Source organism: Terrapene carolina, unplaced genomic scaffold (assembly GCF_002925995.2).
Source record: "Terrapene carolina triunguis isolate 2854851 unplaced genomic scaffold, T_m_triunguis-2.0 Scaffold68, whole genome shotgun sequence".
Lineage (NCBI taxonomy): Eukaryota > Metazoa > Chordata > Testudines > Emydidae > Terrapene > Terrapene triunguis.
The window spans coordinates 76,705,475-76,727,278 of NW_020664419.1; the positions used below are offsets into that span (position 1 = coordinate 76,705,475).

At 41.9% G+C, this 21,804-nt stretch overlaps 1 protein-coding gene across 1 annotated transcript in view; it reads left to right on the forward strand.

The window, feature by feature from the left end:
* The first annotated feature begins 3,674 nt into the window (after positions 1 to 3,674).
* The window catches only part of METAP2 (methionyl aminopeptidase 2), a 35,073-nt gene continuing 16,943 nt past the window's right edge, over positions 3,675 to 21,804 (forward strand). Inside the window, exons 1-4 of the mRNA XM_024218251.1 lie at positions 3,675 to 3,920; positions 5,147 to 5,251; positions 9,023 to 9,088; positions 9,431 to 9,533. Coding sequence (XP_024074019.1) covers positions 3,752 to 3,920; positions 5,147 to 5,251; positions 9,023 to 9,088; positions 9,431 to 9,533 — 443 coding nt within the window. The 5' untranslated portion in view covers positions 3,675 to 3,751. The remainder of the gene's footprint in view (positions 3,921 to 5,146; positions 5,252 to 9,022; positions 9,089 to 9,430; positions 9,534 to 21,804) is intronic.

Below are 21,804 nucleotides of genomic sequence, written 5' to 3' on the forward strand. Positions count from 1 at the left end.
AAGGCAATGTTAGGGCTGGCATAGGCCAGAACCCGAGTGTTTGAGTGGCTGACAGGCTGATGGTATCAGGGAGCTAACACCAATCTGCCACAGGCAAGATTCCCTCTTGGTAGAGGCAGGGGGTAAAAAGGTGACTCACCGTCCTAGGTACCTCAAGAACCATTAGAGAATGTTAATTAGTTTGTTCAGTATATTGAAGCTATAAAATACATAACAGCTCTAAGTGTTATAATTGTTGTACGCAGTGTAGCTATGTGAGTCCCGGGATATTAGAGAGACAGGGTGGGTGAGGTTGGTCCAATAAAAGATATTACCTCACCCACTGTATCTAAGTATTAGATACGGTATTGTTGGGGGACAACTTCCTGGTGCAAGTGCTGGAGGAACCAACTAGGGGCCTGCTCCTCTTGACCTGCTGCTCACAAACAGGGAAGAATTGGTAGGGGAAGAAGAAGTGGGTGGCAACCTGGGCAGCAGTGACCATGAGATGGTCGAGTTCAGGATCCTGACAAAAGGAAGAAAGGAAAGCAGCAGAATACGGACCCCGGACTTCAGAAAAGCAGACTTTGACTCCCTCAGGGAACTGATAGGCAGGATCCCCTAGGAGGCTAATATGAGGGGGAAAAGAGTCCAGGAGAGCTGGCTGTATTTTAAAGAAGCCTTATTGAAGGCGCAGGAACAAACCATCCCGAAGTGTAGAAAGAATAGCAAATATGGCAGGTGACCAGCTTGGCTTAACAGAGAAATCTTTGGTGAGCTTAAACACAAAAAGGAAGCTTACAAGAAGTGGAAACTTGGACAGATGACTAGGGAGGAGTATAAAAATATTGCTCGAGCATGCAGGGGTGTAATCAGGATGGCCAGAGCACAACTCGAGTTGCAGCTAGCAAGGAATGTGAAAGGTAACAAGAAGGGTTTCTACAGGTTTGTTAGCAACAAAAAAAAGGTTAGGAAAGGTGTGGGACCCTTACTGAATGGGGGAGGCAACCTAGTGACAGATGATGTGGAAAAAACTGAAGTACTCAATGCTTTTTTTGCCTTGATCTTCACAGACAGGGTCAGCTCTCAGACTGCTGCACTGGGCAGCACAGTATGGGGAGGAGGTGAGCAGCCTTCAGTGGTGAAAGAACAGGTTAAGGACTATTTAGAAAAGCTGGACATGCACAAGTCCATGGGGCCGGATCTAATGTATCCGTGGGTCCTGAGGGAGTGGCTGTTGCGACTGCAGAGCCATTAGCCATTATCTTTGAAAACTCCTGGTGACTGGGGGAGGTCCCGGCCGATTGGAAAAAGGCAAATATAGTGCCCATCTTTAGAAAAGGGAAGAAGGAGAATCTGGGGAACTACAGACCAGTCAGCCTCATCTCAGTCCCTGGAAAAATAATGGAGTAGGTCCTCAAGCAATCCATTTTCAAGCACTTGGAGGAGAGGAAGGTGATGAGGAACAGTTAACATGGATTCACCAAGGGCATCTGATTGCCTTCTATGATGAGATAACTGGCTCTGTGGATATGGGGAAAGCGGTGGATGTGATACATCTTGACTTTAGCAAAGCTTTTGATACGGTCTCCCACAGTATTCTTGCCAGCAAGTTAAAAAAGTATGGATTAGTTGAATGGACTATAAAGTGGATAGAAAGCTGACTAGATCGTCGGGCTCAGCCAGTAGTGATCAACGGCTCGATGTCTAGTTGGCAGCCGGTATCAAGCGGAGTGCCCCAGGGGTCTGTCCTGGGGCCGGTTTTGTTCAACAACTTCATTAATGATCTGGATGATGGGATGGATTGCACCCTCAGCAAGTTTGCGGATGGCACTAAGCTGGGGGAGAGGTAGATAAGCTGGAGGGTAGGGATAGGGTCCAGAGTGACCTACACAAATTGGAGGATTGGGCTAAAAGAAATCTGATGAGGTTCAACAAGGACAAGTGCAGAGTCCTGCACTTAGGACAGATGAAGCCCGTGCACTGCTACAGGCTGTAGAAAAGGACCTGGGGATTACAGTGGACGAGAAGCTGGATATAAGTCAACAGTGTGCCCTTGTTGCCAAGAAGGCTAATGGCATATTGGGCTGCATTTTTAGGAGCATTGCCAGTAGATCGAGGGAAGTGATTATTCCCCTCTATTCGGCACTGGTGAGGCCACATCGGGAGAATTGTGTCCAGTTTTGGGCCCTCTGCTACAGAAAGGATGTGGACACATTGGAGTCCAGCGGAGGGCAATGAAAATGATTAGGGGGTTGGGGCACATGACTTATGAGGCGAAGCTGAGGGAACTGGGCTAATTTAGTCTTCAGAAAAGAAGAGTGAGGGGGGATTTGATAGCAGCCTTCAACTACCTCAAGGCAGGTTCCAAAGAGGATGGAGCTTGGCTGTTCTCAGTGGTGGCAGATGACAGAAGAAAGAGCTCAAGTTGCAGTAGGGGAGGTCTAGGTTGGATATTAGGAAAAACTATTTCACTAGGAGGGTGGTGAAGCACTGGAATGGGTTATCTAGGGAGGTGGTGGAATCTCCTTCCTTAGAGGTTTTTAAGGTCAGGCTTGACAAAGCCCTGGCTGGGATGATTTAGTTGGGGATTGGTCCTGCTTTGAGCAGGGGGTTGGACTAGATGACCTCCTGAGGTCTCTTCCAACCCTAATCTTCTCTGATTCTATGAACTTATTCATAACAATTGTTCCTTTGAGTAGGAACTGCTCCTATATGTATAGTCTTTTGTTTTCTGTTATATACCTTCAAAAGATTCTTGTGGGGGAATGTACAGTGGCCTCCACATTATTGGCTTCTACACCACTCTCCTTTCCAATGAGTTGCCATCCTGTCTCCCTGATCTATTGATTCCCCCCAAACAGAAGCCCAATTCTCTGAACATATCTGGAGTCACCCAAGCGGTTCAGATAATTGCAATGGAGTTGAAAGATGGCTCCACCAGGCCAAATGTTATGTTTTTTGTCCAAATGTTATGTACAGTCGGCGTCGCCATACAGCGCCAGACAAAAAAGGAGGGGAAGGGGGATTAGTGTGGTGGAGTTTAGTTGTTTCTGCCGTGGTGGGTTAGAAAGACGACAACAATTGAAATATGACTGAAGAAAGACACCAAAGCTCTGAAATTTGAAAACCTTCTGCAGGACATAGAAGTGGTCAGAACATGGTAGGGGGACGGGCGCCTGTGCAAACTGTGTCAACATGTCGACACAATCTGCCTCCGATTTGAAACATTTCAGCAGCCGTATCTCCGGCTCCGGGTGGGTGCTGAAATCTCTCAGGGAGATGGGCGCCCCGGCCAGACACAGGCACTCCTAGGCAGGGCCGGCTCCAGGCACCAGCCTGGCAAGCAGGTGCTTGCGGCGGCCGCTCCGGAGAGGGGCGGCACGTCCAGGTATACGGCAATTCGGTGGACGGTCTCTCACGCCCGCTGGGAGCAAAGGACCTCCCGCCGAATTGCTGCCACAGATAGCGATCACAGCTTTTTTTTTTTTTTTTTTCCTGTTTGGGCAGCCAAAACCCTGGAGCCGGCCCTGCTCCTAGGCCAGGCCAGGCTGCCAGGGGCGCAGAGCCCGCAGGCACAGGCAGCGCGCGCGCGGAAAACTGCCTGGCTCGCTCCCCTCGCAGCAGCACGTGCCTCATAGCCCCTCCCGGCGGCCGGACTCTAGCCTTCCCGGCATGCCCTGCGCTTACCATCGAGTGCTGCGCGGGTGGCGTCGGCGTGGGGAGCGGGGCGGTCCCGCTGGCCTCTCCGTCTCTGTCAGGCCGCGGCAACATGGCGGGCGCGGAGCAGGGGGCGAGCCCGGAGCAGGCGGAGAAGCACCTGAACGGGGAGCTGCTGCTGGAGCCCGAGGACGCGGAGGGCGGCGCGGCGGGGCCCGGCGCCGAGGAGGGCGCCAAGAAGAAGCGGCGGAAAAAGAAGAAGAGCAAAGCCGTCTCCGCGGGTAGGGGCCCGGAGCGGGGCCTGGAGACCCTCCCGCGGGCAGGGAGGGGAGCCGGGCACAGCCCTGCGGCGGCGGCGGGCGGCGGCGCGGGGGGGGGGGGGGGGGGGGGGGGGTAGGGGGGGGGGGGACTGGGGAGACCCTCCTTGGGGGCGGCTGTGGCAGTGTGGCCGCCTCGCGAGGGGCTCGGGAGTGAAGCCGCCGTGCCGGGGGGTAGCGGGATGGTGGTGGCAGGGACGCGTGAAGCGGCTTTGGGGGTCAGTCTGTGGGTGGGGGAAAGGTGCGAGAAGCGGCCGTGGAGGGGGGGTTGGTGTGTGTGTGTAGCTGTGGTGGGACTGGGGGCAAGTCTCCCCTTGACTTGGGAGGTGGTTCTGTGAGCGTGGCTGCCATTGGGACGGGGAAATCTGCCGTGGGGTCAGTCTGCCAGTGGGGAGCCACGACGAGACTGATATTGTAATTGGCTAGTATCTTTGTGGCCTTGCTGTTGTTTCCCTCACTCTCTGCTCCTGTTGCTTGTCTTTGAGGCAGGTGATGTGAGGTGCCTGAAGATCATTCAGAATAGTGGTTAAGATGGAAAGAGTCGTAACATTGGCACAGGGACTGTTGGTTGCTTATACGTTTGTGTGAAAGAAAGTTCCTGTATGTTTCAGCTCACAGCCTGTTTCAGGGACCGTTTGCGGGGAGATTGTGAATGCTGCTTTGTACACAGCAATATCCACCCCTATGGCCAGAGATAAAGAACATAATTTTGTTGCCTTAAAGTTTATCCCACAGGAGGGAGCCATTCCCGCTAACCTCCCAAACATTGTACATAGAGATCTGAGGTGAGTCTGTGCAAATAGTGTAAGGAAAGCACAATCGGAGTCTCTTTTAACAGGCTAGAAGTTAGAGTTGAAGATACTTCGTGTTTATCATTATTTTCATAACACTCGTGTTATCTCCCTGGAGCAGGCTGGTGCTAGGAACAGCAGAGTTATACAGACAGAAAAGAACTGTAGTTATTTGACCTATTGGATAATCTTACCTTTATGTGCAGGTTTTTATAATGGCTCCTGTCACCATAGTACCTAACAGTTGTTGTTACATGTTCCCTACTTTAGAAAAGGTGAGAAGTGCTCTGATATCTTCATAATGAGGGCGGTAAAAATATTTAGATAATTTTTTTGGGTTTTTATATCACAATTCGGAGCCATTTTATTTTGGTAAATCACACTCTATTTTGCAAACAGGACAACAAGACACAGAGAGAGCATTAGAGAGTGCTCTTGATGATGTAGCAAAACAGTTGGATAAACAAACACTGGAGGAGAAGGAAAAAGATGATGATGAAGAAGGCAAGTGTAACATTGTTTTTCTAACATCTAAAATGAAAGTCTATGAAGTGCTTGAAAGTGTACTTTCTACAGCTGTGTAGTTTTTCCAGTTGAAGTAATTTTTTTCATTCAAGATGCCACTGTATATTTGCAGCATCTTTTTTTCATATTCAATAATTTGCTAACTGGGTTATTAGCCTCATTATGTCACTTGAGCAAGAGATTAAATTTCAGACAGACACATTATGCCAGCTGATAGCAAAAGTTGTAGTTGGTTTTTATCCTTATGGATTTATACCACAAAGGAGATCTTTTAGTCTGATATAGTACAAATAATATAAGGGAATGCTGGAGGAAGAGTCTGAGGAGATGTTATAATAAATAAAATACACTGTTATAAAACATGTATTTCTAGTTACTGAGGAAAATTCTACCTGTAAACCTAGTTCTTGCACTGAAACCTAACTAAAGAAATATGAAACACATTGCAATACAGCAACAAAGAGTCCTGTGGCGCCTTATTGACTAACAGATATATTGGAGCATAAGCTTTCGTGGGGGAATTCCGTGCGTCTGACGAAGTGGGTATTCTGTAAGGTGCCGCAGGACGCTTTGTTGCTTTTTACAGATCCAGTCTAACACGGCTACCCCTCTGATATTGCAATACAGGTACACACTTTTTATTGCTGCCAATATGGATTCTAAACAAGTAGTTCGTGAATCATTTTTTGCTTCTAATCTGAATTTAAACATATCTTATGTTATAAACATATTACATGATTGAAAACCAAATAGAATCACCTGTTCAGTAAATTAATTGTTCTATGTAATAAAACCACGCAATTAGCACCTGTCTGCTGAATTAGCATTTAAAATTGGCTCAGCATTCTAAAGTGATCATTTTTTAATTTATCTCTTGGCAAACTACCTCTGGAGCTTTAGGTTTCAGAATATACATCTCTACCCCGATATAACGCTGTCCTCGGGCGCCAAAAAATCTTACTGTGTTATAGGTGAAACCGCGTTATATCGAACTTGCTTTGATCCGCCAGAGTGCGCAGCCCGGCCCCCCCAGAGCACTGCTTTACTGCGTTGTATCCGAATTCGTGTTATATCGGGTCGCATTATATCAGGGTAGACGTGTATTAAATAGGAGGTTAGTATCCAGAAACACTTCAGTAGAAAGAAGAAAAAAATTGCATTAGTGCATATAGCACTAGACAATAACCTTTGATTCTGAATGTATGTACAGTATCCAAGTCAATTTAACTGCTGTTCATAGTACTATGTTCTGATAAAACTGGATTTCTGATGGCTTACTTCAGGTGATATGGGGTAAAGGGATATTAATGTTAATGTAATATGTACATTGTTACTATGATTGCTGTTGAGTCAGAATTCAGCGAGAATAATAGCGAATGCTTCATAGTGAAAGGAATTCCTTGGCAGGAGCGGGGGAGGGAATTAGAATTAGAATCAGAATCCTTGGATATTTTATCTCGTGGAGGGTGTTCTTATTCATCAAGTACATTGCATTTCATTCTGCTCTGTCTTTTTTACAGTGTAGTTATCAATATTTAAATAAATCTAAAATTTTAAGTGGTATTCTCACTGAAATAATGCTCTCCCTATCTTCCGTACAAATTACTTGTAAATTATTTTACAATATACACAAGTTAAATATCAGAATTTTTAATTTTTTGATTGCCTTTCGTGTTTTTTGCTTGACTCATTCTCTTCACACCACTTGAAATCTGTATAATTGTGGGAAATAGAGGCTGTGCCTGAAATCTGTTCCTGTTTGTTTTTCTTAAAAAATTCTCAATTTTTTGGCAGCAGAGTAAATTGGCAGCAATTTTCAAAGATATGGCAGTGTAGGCCCAGTTAGTTTGGCTTACTGATTGGCAGATTCTCTTGCGAGTGACATATGTTAAGACCATGGGAAGTGAATAACAGTAGCTACTGACTTCTTGAATTTTGCCAGTGTCTGCAGTGGTTAGCATAGGGACCTGGAAGATACCCTGACTCTGTGAGTTCGTGAACTATATGCCAAGACTACTACTTTTTCTGATGCATTGTTAATGGATTAAACACAGTTCAAGGTCAAGATCCATGTGACACAGTTATTGTGATTGAAAGAAATAAGTACAGGCTATTAGGAGAGATTGACCACCTAAATGCTAAATACATTTTTGATTGAGAACCTGGCAGGACAGATTAGAAAGCAGAAACAACAAGGTGTTTGTACCTACAAGACATCCTTAAAGATTATAAAACGAGATACTTAAGGCTGAAACTTGACTTTCTTTTACACACTGGGTTTTAATTAAGTACTAAAATCTACACCCACTGCAGGACTGCAACGATCTAAAAATCAATCATCTACTTAATAACAACTCAGATTACATTGACCATTTTACATAAGTAAAATGACCAGATTACATAAATCATTTGCCATTTGAAAGGCATGGAGATCTAGTGATTCCAATTTTTGTGCAAGGAATGCCCTGTCAATTTTTATCATTGAGCAAATACAGGGTTCTGAGTAAATATGATGAAAATAGCAACACTTTATATTGGAAGAAATTGAGACAACTTCTGGAATCAGTTTTTGTAACTAAAATGGGAGAGTTGGAGTGGGTAGTTTTTGGATCTAGGTGTAGGCAGATAGATGTGCAGAGTAATTAGCACTTCAGCAAAATGTATTGTACAATGTTTTATAATCTTTGCACATATGGAGAAGGTAAACATTATTAGATGTAGCCCCATCATGTTAAGTAAATGTTATTTTTGGATAGAGTCAAACCATGCTATAATCACACTCAAGCTGTTTTTTCTTGTTGGTTTGATGCCATGTGCTCCTCTCTCTTCAAGCTCTGAAAATTTGTAGAAAGGAGTACCATAAAAATTGGTCCCTCCCCTGGGTTACCTGTCATTTATATCTTCTGCACTACTTATGTGGTGAGCTCCACATTGACCTCTGTGAGTTCTGTCATCACTGTTTTTCTTTTCCTTTTTCTGGTAAAGGAAAGTATCCGTTCTCTGAAGTGGTAGTCACTTCTTTCCAGCTGTATTATCTAATATTCTTTCTAACCCCTTTTCCCCAGAGGCCTCATGTTAGCTAGATTCAGAAAATGGGATTTGGGATGGAAAGTGCTCTGTTTCTAACAAATTCCTCATAGGCTTTCTTTTTTCATTTACTAACTTCTTAAATATGCCACTAACATAAAGGAACTATTCAGAGATATGCTATCAGCAGTGGTGTTTTCAGAAGTATCTTGTTACATCTGAATCTGGAGTTGGGAAGGAATCTGCAACTGTTGGTGATTGCTTCTAGCTGTCTCTCTTACCTATTCAGCTTTCTTCAAAGTTTCTAGAATCTATGAATTTGGGGACTTGTAACAAATCTGAACAACATCAAGTTCAATGCAGCTGAGGTAGAAGCAGCATTGGTCCCAGATGCAGTGTTGTACCTGGTTCAAAACTCAAATTCTTCTATTTGCTTATGGCATAGTTTAAAAGGGATGTACGCATTTTAAGTGAAGTCAGATGTTTAACTTTCAGATTGAGTTTGTATAAAACTGTTGATTTTTCATTGCTGTGTACAAGCTGTAAACTAAGGTGTCAGATACAGGTTGTCTCATAAGCTGTATAAAATTGAGGTATCAGTTTTCTGAGTGTTCTTTAAGCCATCTTACCTGGTAGTTTTTCAGTAAGGTGCCATGATAATTTTTATCCTACATTTAACTCTTTGAGGGTGTGTATGTATATATAAACACATTTCTTTTACAGACGGAGAGGGTGAAGGAGATGGAGCAACAGGGAAGAAAAAGAAGAAAAAGAAAAAGAAGAAAGGACGTAGGTGTCAATTACAACAATAATAAAGGGAATTTTCTCATATTCTCACTTAAACTTATTCTCCTATATTATGGTTGTCCAATTAAAAATATTGTGGGGGATGGCACACAACATAGATCCTTGGCCAAGGCAGTCTGAAAGTTCTCTCTGGTGCCTCTGAATGCCGCACTGAGCATTGGCCAGGTCAGATCACTCGAGGGCATCATGGTACATGGTGTTCCAGGGATAAGCCTAAATTCTGGCAGGAGGCTCTTAAATATACTTTGCTATTTTTGCTTTTCTTGCAGTTTATAATAATTTACAGCTTGCAGTATAAAACTTCTTAAAATGTTTACTCAACAGCTAAGGTGCAGACAGATCCACCTTCTATTCCAATATGTGATCTATTTCCCAGTAGCATATTTCCAAAAGGAGAAGAATGCGAATATCCACCAACACAAGATGGGTAAATGTTTTGTTTCTGTTTTTAAGTCTAAAAAATAACTAAGTTTAAAAAATAAATACTTCTGATCTGAAAGAACTTCTGATATACAATGAAAGACTTAATTTTCCTGCAGCTTTGCTTGACTAACCCTTAATGCAGATTGTGAACAAAGTTGATGGTAATGCCTCTTTACTGGATCATCTAACAAGTTCTTCCACAGAGGTCATCAGGTCAGAAATGTTCTCCCTTCCGACCCTTTAAACTCATTGGTCTAGATTTATATTTTACTCAAATATTTGTGTAGCTTGCTTTCTTTTGGAGTCCATATATAAACTAAAATAACTGCAGTAGCATGTGTGAACTTCCTTGATGCTCTTAATAGGATGTTCACTGTGGAGCATAGTGATGACTGGAGTTGGGTGAAAAATATAGAAGGTGTGGGGAGCGAGGAGTATTTGAACACAGTAAAAATCACATTATTTGCATATCTTTTACTTGCTATCCACAGACTTTCTTAGCAGACTTTTTTTAGGTGTAACATTTATGGAAAAAGTGTGTCTAATGTATGAAAGTTTACATCCTGATGTCAAGCCCTCCTCCTGTTTGTTAAAAAAACAACAACACCCTTGTCTGCTCAGATAGCAGAAGTAATGCCATGAGACTTAGGTGACCATCACACACATTAACTAACAGAAAATGGGGTAAAATTTGTTGAAAACATTGTTTATGAAATAGTCTTCACAGCTCTAGCAATATCTGTTTTTTAAATGGCATGTAAATTTATAAATCACACCAATTTTTGTGTCTGCTAATGTTATAATTATGCCTAAGATTACTGTAACTAAGATTTGAGAGAAATATTTTTCTGTTTACTTTTATGAAGTGCTGTCAACTACCTGTAGTAGTACTTACTTTCTGTATTTTATATTGCCAGTTTCTCTTGTTTGAGTCTGTCAAAGCAATGTAGAAGTGAAAGTTTCAAAAACAAAATGTGATTGTAAAATCAAAAACATTGGTAAGGGAACTCATGGACAGGTGCAGTACCTAAATGAAAAGTAGCTTCATTTTTTGAAACTGCTTAGATTTGAGGTTGATAGTGTTCCTTTAAAATGTGTCTTAAGTCAAAATACAAAGCATACTCTTTTGACTGAGTATCCTGTGCCTCTCCACTCTCATCTGCTCTTACCCAAAACAACTCCACATACTTGCAAAGCGATTTTCTCTTTAGTTGGTTCCACATATAGATTTTAATAATTTGATATGTTTTAGCCAGCTAAATGCAAAAAATTACTAATTGTTAGGTTTCCTTTGTTTAACAAGGGAGGATTATCTAACCTCAACAAGGGGGGAAAAAGATTCTTGCTTTGTGAAGAACTTGAAAGTTCAGTGAGGCTACCTCCTGTGGCTTTCCAGGCTTAGGTGAACAACTTTTTTGAGGGCAAAGAACTGTATAGAAATTCTAAGGTGTTGTTTGAACACAGTCAATAAATATTGCAGTATTTGTGAATGAATACTTGATTTTTCAGGGCTATGACTGACATAACTCCTTGAACAATGGAAATTGAAATAATTTGAGATAATTCTCCCATTTTAAAAGTGACTTATACACGATAGTGGTGGCTTTCAAACTGAATCAAAGAAGATATGGAACTTTGAAGTCATTTAGTTCATTTACCCACCTACTATCAGTAAGGCTGGGAGTCTGTCCCAGAAGTCATGGATTCTGTGACCTTCCGGGACCCCTGTGACTTCTGCAGCCGACAGGTATGACTGACCCCAGGGCTGCCCGAGCAGCAGCACGGCGGTCCCGGGCCAGCGGGGCGGTCCCGGGCCAGCGGGGCTGCCCCCTGCCAGCAGCGGCAGGTGCCCCAGAGCCCCCACCCTGAGCACCAGCGGGCACCCCAGATGGCCCCCCTAGCACCAGCAGGTGCCCCAGAGACACCCCCCCACCCCAGAGCAGCAGCTGCGCCCCCAGAGCCCCCCAGAAGACCAAAGATTTAGTCGGGGGTATTTATAGTACAAGGTCAGGACGGGTCACAAGGCCACGAATTTTTGTTTATTGCCCATGACCTGTCCATGACTTGTGCTAAAAATGCCCATGACTAAATCTTAGCCTTACCTATCAGAGCAGGGTTGTGTCCTGCTGGATACATTTGGGTAATTTTAGATCAGGGGTGGGCAAACTTTGTAGGAGCGCTTAGGAACCGAAGCGGGGCCATGCCATGGCTTCCAGGAGTCGCATGGTGCAGCCCCCGATCCTGCGCCCCGGCCAGAGCGGGGCCCAGCTGCATGGTGCGGCTCACGGGCCGGCTTAAAATGACTTGTGGGCCAGCTTTGGCCCACGGGCTGTAGTTTGCCCACCCCTGTTTTACATGATATAAGAGAAAATGTGGAAAACCAAACCCCATGCTCTCAGTGTTCCTAAACCTCCAACCACCAGAAGCTGGGACTGGATGACAGAGTTGGATCTCTCAGTAATTGCACTGTTCTGTTCATTCCCTCTGAAGCATCTGGCAGTAGCCACTGCCGGAAAACAGGCTACTGGGCTAGCTGGACCATTGGTCCGACCCAATATGGCCATTCTGATGTTCTAAGTCACTTGAAAGACCATTCCACAGTACAGTAGGCCCTCATCAGTAATTTTTTTAACCTCTACTCAGGCTAAATTTTCCTCTGCCTTTTTTTTTTTCTCTGAAATAACTTCAGTTTGTCTTCCTGAGATTGAGAGTCTCAGAACTGAATCTAGTGTGGTCTTGCTAGATTATTATGGAGAGGGGTTATCACCCCTGAAGTGATGTCTGGGCACTTTCAGCATAAAATTTCATTACTTTTTTTGGTATCATGTTTTATTGCAAGCTCATAGAACTTGTTGTCCACTCTCATGTTAATTGTGGGTTTTTTTTGTTTTTGTTTTTGGTATTACTGGTGAATAATTGATTTTGGATTACTTTTTATCACGTGCATTAATTTTGCATTTTTCCAGGCTGAATATCATTTTATTTACTGCCTGTGTTTCTAATCTCTACTTTCTTTTCAAGAATTTCTCTTCTCTGGTGTTTACGTACTAAGATGTGACATTGGGGAGATTTAATTAACATGCTGTCAAAATCTTTTTACCCTTTCTCCTATCCCATGTTACTGATGAAAGTATCAAAGTAAGAGTGCATATATAACTGAGGTGCCCCCAACTGCTGAGACATCCCTCTAACATTTCATCCATCTTGCTCACTGTTCTGAGCCTTCATGTGCTTTCCCACTGCTTTGAGCCCCTCATGCCTGTACCAGCTCCATCCTTCTCCGTGCCACTCCATGTCCCTGTCAAATTTGATGGGCCCATGGAGCACTGGGAAAGTGGTGGGGCTGTGAGGAATGCCTATACCACCTGGAATCAGGAAGGAGGAGAGTGGAGATGGAACATTCTTACCCCAGATCTGGGCCTAATGTATGGGAAAGAGTCTTTACACATCCATCTGCAGCTTAGGAGGCTCAGAGATGTATGAAGTGGCCCATTCATCTCCATATGTTCTCAGCGAAATGAGAACACCCCAATGAAATAAAGCCTAAAACAATAGCTCTAAGATGTGTGAACAGTGCAATTCATCTCAGTGGGTGTTCCTGTTCTTTTTGTGAGCTTGTGATATGCAGCAAGCGTGCCCATTGTCAACCCCTCACTTTTGTCTCAGCACCATGGGCTTGGAGCATGCGCCGAGCATGCCTGTTCTCAGCTTCCCATGCAGAGAAGCAGGACTTCTCCATATCCTGGCTCACGTGAGAAGTCAGGGAAAGGAGGGCGGGGCATTCCAGTTCCATGCGCACACATGAGGGAAGAATGTGGGACTGACAGGCCCAGTGCCACCCATGTCCTTTGTATCCATCCCTCTGGCCTGAGGCCTCCAACTCATCTCTTGTAACACCCATCCCCATTTATCACCTCATCCGTCCCTGCACTCTCCCAGTCCCCACATACACCCACATTCTTCACTGTGCCAGTCCTCCCTCCCCACATTCCCTAAGTCTGCATTAAAAAATATTAAGAATCTAAGCATGTTACGAGCGCCTCCTGTTTAGGGGGCTTGGGAGAGCCCTTGATCTTAAGCACATTCAGGTTGGTTCAGGAGACACTCCTAATTGTCTTTCATCTTCTCTCAAATCAATGCTAATTGATTGATCAGAGCTGGTGCTCTAATATAGTAGTCCCCCAGATGGCAAAGTTCCAACATGCCCAGCAATCATTTTCACGCCTCTGTGAAAAATATATACATTATTATCTTTCTGTAAATAGTTTGAACCCCTTCCAAATTAGCTGTGAAAATTAGCAGGGCCCATTTTCCAAAAGTTTAAAAAAACAATAGAGAACTACTACTGCCCAGCCAGTTAGGCCCCATTTTTGGACCCAAAGGGGCAGTGTGTGCCATGCACTAATGCATCAAATCATGCCAGACCAACCTAATTTACTTTGATAGGGCTTCTGGCTTTGTGAATTGTGAGGAAGCCATAGATGAGATACATCTTGATTGTAGTAAGGCTTTTGACACAGTCCCTCATGAATTCTCATAAGCAAACTAGGAAAATGTAGACCAGAGATGAAGTTACTATAAAGTTGGTTCGCAACTGGTTGAAAAACTGTACTCAAAGAATAATTAATAGTTGGTGTTAAACTAGGAGGAGGTATCTACTTGGATCCCACAGTATTCTGACCTGGGTCCAGGATTATTCAATACTTTCATTAATGACTTGGATAATGGAGTGGAGAGTATGTTTATAAAACTAGTGGATGACATCAAACTGGGCAGGGGGACGAGACATCAAGCACTTTCAAGGACTGGATTAGAATTCAAAATGACCTTGACAAATTGGTGAATTGTTGGTCTGAAGTCAACAAGATAAAATTCAATTAAGATAAATGCAGGATACTATACTTAAGAAGGAAATATCAAATGTACAACTACAAAATGGGGAATAATTGGCTAGGTGGTAGAACTGCTGAAAAGGATCTGGAGGTTATAGTGGATCACGAATCGAGTCTTGTATGTCAGACATGGGAGATAATTGTTCTGCTCTACTCAGCACTAGGGGGATCTCAGCTGGTGTACTGTGTCCAGTTATGGATGCCACGCTTTAAGAAAGATATGGGCACACTGGAGAGAGTCCAGAGAAGAGCAGTAAAATGATAGGTCATGTTTTCCAAACCTTTTATGAGGAAGGGTTTAAAAAACTGGGCATTTTAAGACTGAGGGGGCAATAACTGTCTTCAGATATGTTAAGGGTTGTTCACCAAAGTTAGAACAAGAAGTCACTGGTCTTAATCTGCAGCAAGGGAGATTTAGGTTAGATATTAGAAAGATTTTTCTAACTATCAGGATAGTTAATTATTGGAGTAGGTTATTAAGGGAGGCTGTGGAATCACTATCCCTGGAGGTTTTTAAGAACAATTTGGACAAACGTATACTTGGTCCTGCCTCAGTGCACAGGGATAAACTAGAAGATATTTTGAGTTCCCTTCCAGCTATACATTTCTATGATTCTATAAATGTTGAATAACTGAGATCTGTTGGGGGACATCAGAATCACACCAGAGCCCTACCTGTGTGTAAAAAAAACAGTGAAGAACTAAGGCTGTCAAGTGATTAATAAAAAATCGATCGCGATTAATCACACTGTTAAACTTTAATAAAATACCATTTATTTAAATATTTTTGGGTGTTTTCTACATTTTCAAATGTATTGATTTCAATTATAACACAGAATACAAGTGTAAAGTGCTCACTTTATATTTATTTTTTATTACAAATATTTGCACTGTAAAAAACAAAAAAAAGTATTTTTCAATTCACCTAATACAAGTACTGTAGTGCAATCTCTTTATCATGAAAGTTGAACTTACAAATGTAGAATTATGTACAAAAAAACCCTGCATTTAAAAATAAAACAGCATAAAACTTTAGCACCTACAAGTCCAATCAGTCCTGCTTCTTGTTCAGCCAGTCGCTCAGACAAACAAGTTTGTTTACATTTGCAGGAGATAATGCTGCCCGTGTCTTGTTCACAATGTTACCTGAAAGTGAGAACAGGTGTTCTCATGGCACTGCTGTAGCCGACGTCACAAGATATTTACATGCCAGATGCGCTAAAGATTCATATGTCCCTTCCTGCTTCAACCACCATTCCAGAAGACATGCATCCGTGCTGATGAGGGGTTCTGCTCAATAACCTTCCAAAGCAGTGCGGACTGACGCATGTTCATTTTCATTATCTGAGTCAGATGTCACCAGCAGAAGGTTGATTTTCTTTTTTGGTGGTTCAGGTTCTGTAGTTTCCACATTGGAGTGTTGCTCTTTTAAGACTTCTGAAAACATGCTGCACACCTCATCCCTCTCAGGGTTTTGGAAGTACTTCAGATTCTTAAACCTTGGGTCGAGTGCTGTAGCTATCTTTAGAAATCTCACATTGGTAGCTTCTTTGCGTTTTGTCAAATCTACAGTGAAAGTGTTCTTAAAATGAACATGTGCTGAGTCATCATCCAAGACTGCTATAACATGAAATATATGGCAGAATGCTAGTAAAATAGAGCCGGAGACATACAATTCTCCCCCAAGGAGTTCAGTTACAAATTTAAGTAATGCATTATTTTTTTAACACGCGTCATCAGCATGGAAGCATTTCCTCTGCAATGGTGGCCAGAGCATGAAGGGGCATACGAATGTTTAGTATATCTGGCACGTAAATACCTTGCAATGCTGGCTACAAAAGTCCCATGTGAACGCCTATTCTCACTTTCAGGTGACATTGTAAATAAGAAGTGGGCAGCATTATCTCCCATAAATGTAAACAAACTTGGTTGTTTTAGCAATTGGTTGAACGAGAAGTTGGTCTGAGTGGACTTGTAGGCTCTAAAGTATTGCATTGGTTTGTTTTTGAGTACAGTTATGTAACAAAAAAAAATCTACATTTGTAAGTTGCACTTTCACAATAAAGAGATTGCACTACAGTACTTGTGTGAGGTGAATTGCAAAATACTGTTTCTTTTGTTTATCATTTTTACAATGCAAATATTTGTAATAAAAAAATATAAAGTGAGCAGTGCACACTTTGTATTCTGTGTTGTAATTGAAATCAATATATTTGAAAATGTAGAAGAACATCCAAAAATATTTAATAAATTTCAATTGGTACTCTGTTGTTTAACAATGTGATTAATACTGTGATTAATCGCGTTTTCTTTAATCGCGATTAATTTTTTGGTTAATCGTGAGAGTTACCTGCAATTAATTGACAGCCCTATTAAGAACCCATTGATTGTTGTAAAATACTGTTTTTTGTACTGGGGGCTGTATGTCAGGACCCCTTCTCAAATGATCCCAAATTTGGACCACTAACACTACCGAGCACCCCATAAGATAAGGCAAAGCAAATATCAAGACAGTCTGAGTAAGCATGTGGATTTCAGAGCACTTAAGAGTTGTCCTTTAAACAGAAAATGCTTCTCAACCTTATGTATACTAGTGTTGGCATTCTGCTATAATTAAGTTCAAAACTTTCTTTGAAATACTGACAGAAGATTCAGTTTGGAACCAGTAATACCAGTACATGAGAATACTGTAGTTTGTATTCACATTTGTTGTATTTTGTGCATTCTTTATGCCTTACATTTTCCATTTTAACTAAATTTTGAAACTCTTACATAAACTTTTACGGCTTTTTGAAATCCACATGTTTTACAGCAAATTTGATTTCTACAATATTCATGCTATTTTAGCAGTAGTTCTAAATATGGTAAGCACAACATAGGAAAGTAGACTTAATATTCACTCAAGGACCATTTAAAAATAAATCAACTACACAATTTTCACATGTTGCTATGCCTGATTAAGGCAAAGTTGTAATGCCCTTTTTTCTTTCACTGTCTGGCATTGGGATCTGGGAGAGGCAGATAATTAGGATAACTTTGGTCTCTGGGGGACATGAAACAAGTGCCCAAACCATATACTTACTCACTGTTTTCTTAAATCCTCAGAACTAATAGATGAAATAAATGTCAATTGTATAAACTTAGAATAAGTAAGAGCAATCAAATCTTGGATGCCCTTTAGAGCATTTATGTATTCAGATATAAAATGGAGTAGGGAGAAATTCTGTTTCTCTGATTTGATCCAGCAAAAAGTCTATTTTCTCACCTATAGATCTGGTGTGTACTAGTAACCTAGTTTTTCTGTTAGGTTCCCATAAAAGGGGATCCTTTATGCACTTCATATAAATGGCATTAATGTCTGTATTCTGATTTTCGGCTGTTGGCACCAAGTCCTTCACAATGAAATTAAGTAGTTTTGTCCAGCACATCCAGGTCTTACATTTTAAATTTTGTTTGAATGTTTAGGTTTTTATGCTTATTTTAACATTTAGAGCAGTTTCTGCTGAGTTATTGCCCTTAGTTACCTAAATTACAGTTTTCAGTTCCTTCAGTTAGTCTTCTCCAGATACAGTAGAACCTTGTTTATCCGACCCTCCAGGATCCGGCTCTCCATATTAACCGAATAGCCAGCGCACACAGGTCCAGTTGTGCATGATCTCTACTGTGGCTGCTAGACGTTGCTGCTGCCTTGTACTTTCCCATTGTCTGGATTATCTAAATTTTTTATTCTGATCTGGCCCCAGTTAGATCGGGATTTTGGTTCCATTAAAATTTCTTCTGTTTTAGCACCACAGAATGATGTATTGTTTTGTGCATCCAATTGCCTACTTTGAATCTGATGGGGCTGTGTACTGGTTGGCTGTTTCATCAACCGGGGAGGCTGAAACTATGCTCCAAACAGTATAATTTCAATTTTTTTTTACTCGGGGCTTTTTTTATTAACTTAGAAACCAAGATTCAAACCAAAGCAACAAAATTCTGGTTTTGCCCCTCTGGTCGTAGTGCTTGAATCAAAGGGCTCCATAGTCCTTGCAGCCCTTCTAGGGCTTCACAGCCTTTGCTAGCTAAGGCTTCCTCCCCAGTCATCTCCTGCTTTCTGCAGGTGTCTTCCCCTCAGACCCTTTCCCTAATAGGTTCAAAGCCCCCTCTGGTGTCCTTCTCTGACCTTTGGTGTCTTGTCTGCCCCACTGTGGAGGAGACAGGAATCCTTATGTGATTTCCTGTAGGCACATGACTAGGAGCAAGCACATGACCTGCATCTACATGGCCCAAGGGCTGTAACTGGTGCATGAGAATGAGCCCATGTGCCCTGTTACATGGACTTTTGCCATTATTCTCGTGTCTGCATTTTCTTAGCTTTTTCCATACCTATTAAATGTTGTCCTGTAGTTCTAACATTAAGTTCATTTTGAGAGACTGAGTATAAGCTAACTAAAATGAATGAGAACCTTGAGTTCTCAAAACATACCAGAGGGAACTTCTGCCCCTTTTCCCCCCTTCAGCCATAATCTCAATCTCTCCGAAATACCTTTCTACAAAGAGCATCTTTGCTTTGAAAATAACGTTACACAAAAGGTTTTGAGCACCTGCTCTGATTGAATAGGGGAAAATAATCCGGATGGTGACCTAAGAGGATCCAGTATTCAACCACACAGTTATTTGTCTATATTCGGTAGACACAATCACATTGAAACTTTAACAGGATCCTCTGGGTCCTATAAGGCCATCTCATTTCCAGAATCAGTGTGAAAGAGAAGATCTAAACCAGGGGTTCTCAAACTGGGGGTCGGGACCCCTCAGGGGGTCGCGAGCTTATTACATGGGGGGTCGCGAGCTGTCAGCCTCCACCCCAAACCCTGCTTCACCCCCAGCATTTATAATGGTGTTAAATATATAAAACGTTTTTTTTAATATATAAGGGGGGTCGCCCTCAGAGGCTTACTTTGTGAAAGGGGTCACCAGTACAAAAGTCTGAGAACCCCTGATCTAAACATTGCTAGAGTAAATAGCTTGGGCTCCTTGTTTCCTTCGGGAAATAGGTCATCTGGTCCAAATGGTCTTGTTCAACTTGCAGAACTGAATTTCTTGGCTTTGTGCAGTATAACAAAATAGGCATAATTTCCTAATCTAATAGGACTGAGATCTGCATCTCCATGTATTCTCACTGGGAATTCTTCAGCATGCTTTTGCAAGTTTTTAATAGCTTGTGATTATGAGGTTTTGTAGTTCAATCATTAACTTAGTTTTGCATTTTATATATTTGTTAGGTATTGTGAAAGGTCTTGCCGTGAAACCAAAGACTGTGGTTTAAAGACAAATTATTTGACTTGTAAAACTTCCTGGGAATTATCCACAAAAGAGTAGATTGTTTCAGTCCAGGCAAAGTACCTTTTCTGGGGTTATTGAAGTATGTATTTCATGTACTGTGCTCACTTCTAAGAGAGGCTTACCTTTCATATAATGTGAATTATTTTTTTAATCTAATTTTTGAAAAGCAATTGTAGTGGCTGTGCACAGCCAATGGCTATTGCTAATATATAACATAACAAGCACTATAGGTATGAATAGGAGTTCAATATGTCCTATAACCCTGAGACTTATTGTTACTGAATATATTGAGTATCAAAGTAATGTAATTTGAATAAGGTGTTTCACTTCAATTCATGGTATAAAAGTCTTTCTCAAAAGGGATTAATATTGTTAATCCAGTTAGAGTAGGGGGATGGAGGACTACTGGGTTTCCAATGTAAACAGAGTCTTTGTGTCCACTGGAAGAACCAGCCAGGCACGCTTCATATATAGCTTTTGATTCACCTCCATGGAGGTGAATGTAACCAGTCTTGGTCTGAGACATGTTCAAATTTATTTATAACATGACCACTTTGTTCACTTGAGTTGTTTTTAGCATACTAGATAATACAAATAATAATAGGGTTTACTCAGAGCATATGAATTGATGACCCAAAAGAAATGACCCTTCCACTCTTCAGGAATTAAATCTATAGATATAGGTTTACATGCAGACTGACTCAGAGAATTCAGATTATAAAAGTTTGGACAACATTTCTAATTTATTAAGAAATGACATCCTGTTTTATCATTTGTTGAGTTGTGAAATACAGCCAAGTACTGAAGAATCAATAACAGTAACAGTAACAGGAAACTTGGAAATGGCAGAGATGCTTAATGACTTCTTTGTTTCAGTCTTCACCGAGAAGTCTGAAGGAATGCCTAACATAGTGAATGCTAATGGGAAGCGGGTAGGTTTAGCAGATAAAATAAAAAAAGAACAAGTTAAAAATCACTTAGAAAAGTTAGATGCCTGCAAGTCACCAGGGCCTGATGAAATGCATCCTAGAATACTCAAGGAGCTAATAGAGGAGGTATCTGAGCCTCTAGCTATTATCTTTGGAAAATCATGGGAGACGGGAGAGATTCCAGAAAACTGGAAAAGGGCAAATATAGTGCCCATCTATAAAAAGGGAAATAAAAACAACCCAGGAAACTACAGACCAGTTAGTTTAACTTCTGTGCCAGGGAAGATAATGGAGCAAGTAATTAAGGAAATCATCTGCAAACACTTGGAAGGTGGTAAGGTGATAGGGAACAGCCAGCATGGATTTGTAAAGAACAAATCATGTCAAACCAATCTGATAGCTTTCTTCGATAGGATAACGAGTCTTGTGGATAAGGGAGAAGCTGTGGATGTGGTATACCTAGACTTTAGTAAGGCATTTGATACGGTCTCGCATGATATTCTTATCGACAAACTGGGCAAATACAATTTAGATGGGGCTACTATAAGGTGGGTGCATAACTGGCTGGATAACCGTACTCAGAGAGTTGTTAATGGTTCCCAATCCTGCTGGAAAGGCATAACGAGTGGGGTTCCGCAGGGGTCTGTTCTGGGACCGGCTCTGTTCAATATCTTCATTAACGACTTAGATATTGATATAGAAAGTACGCTTATTAAGTTTGCGGATGATACCAAACTGGGAGGGATAGCAACTGCTTTGGAGGACAGGGTCATAATTCAAAATGATCTGGACAAATTGGAGAAATGGTCTGAGTTAAACAGGATGAAGTTTAACAAAGACAAATGCAAAGTGCTCCACTTAGGAAGGAAAAATCAGATTCACACATACAGAATGGGAAGAGACTGTCTAGGAAGGAGTACGGCAGAAAGGGATCTAGGGGTTATAGTGGACCACAAGCTAAATATGAATCAACAGTGTGATGCTGTTGCAAAAAAAGCAAACATGATTCTGGGATGTGTTAACAGGTGTGTTGTGAGCAAGACACGAGAAGTCATTCTTCCGCTCTACTCTGCTCTGGTTAGGCCTCAGCTGGAGTATTGTGTCCAGTTCTGGGCACCGCATTTCA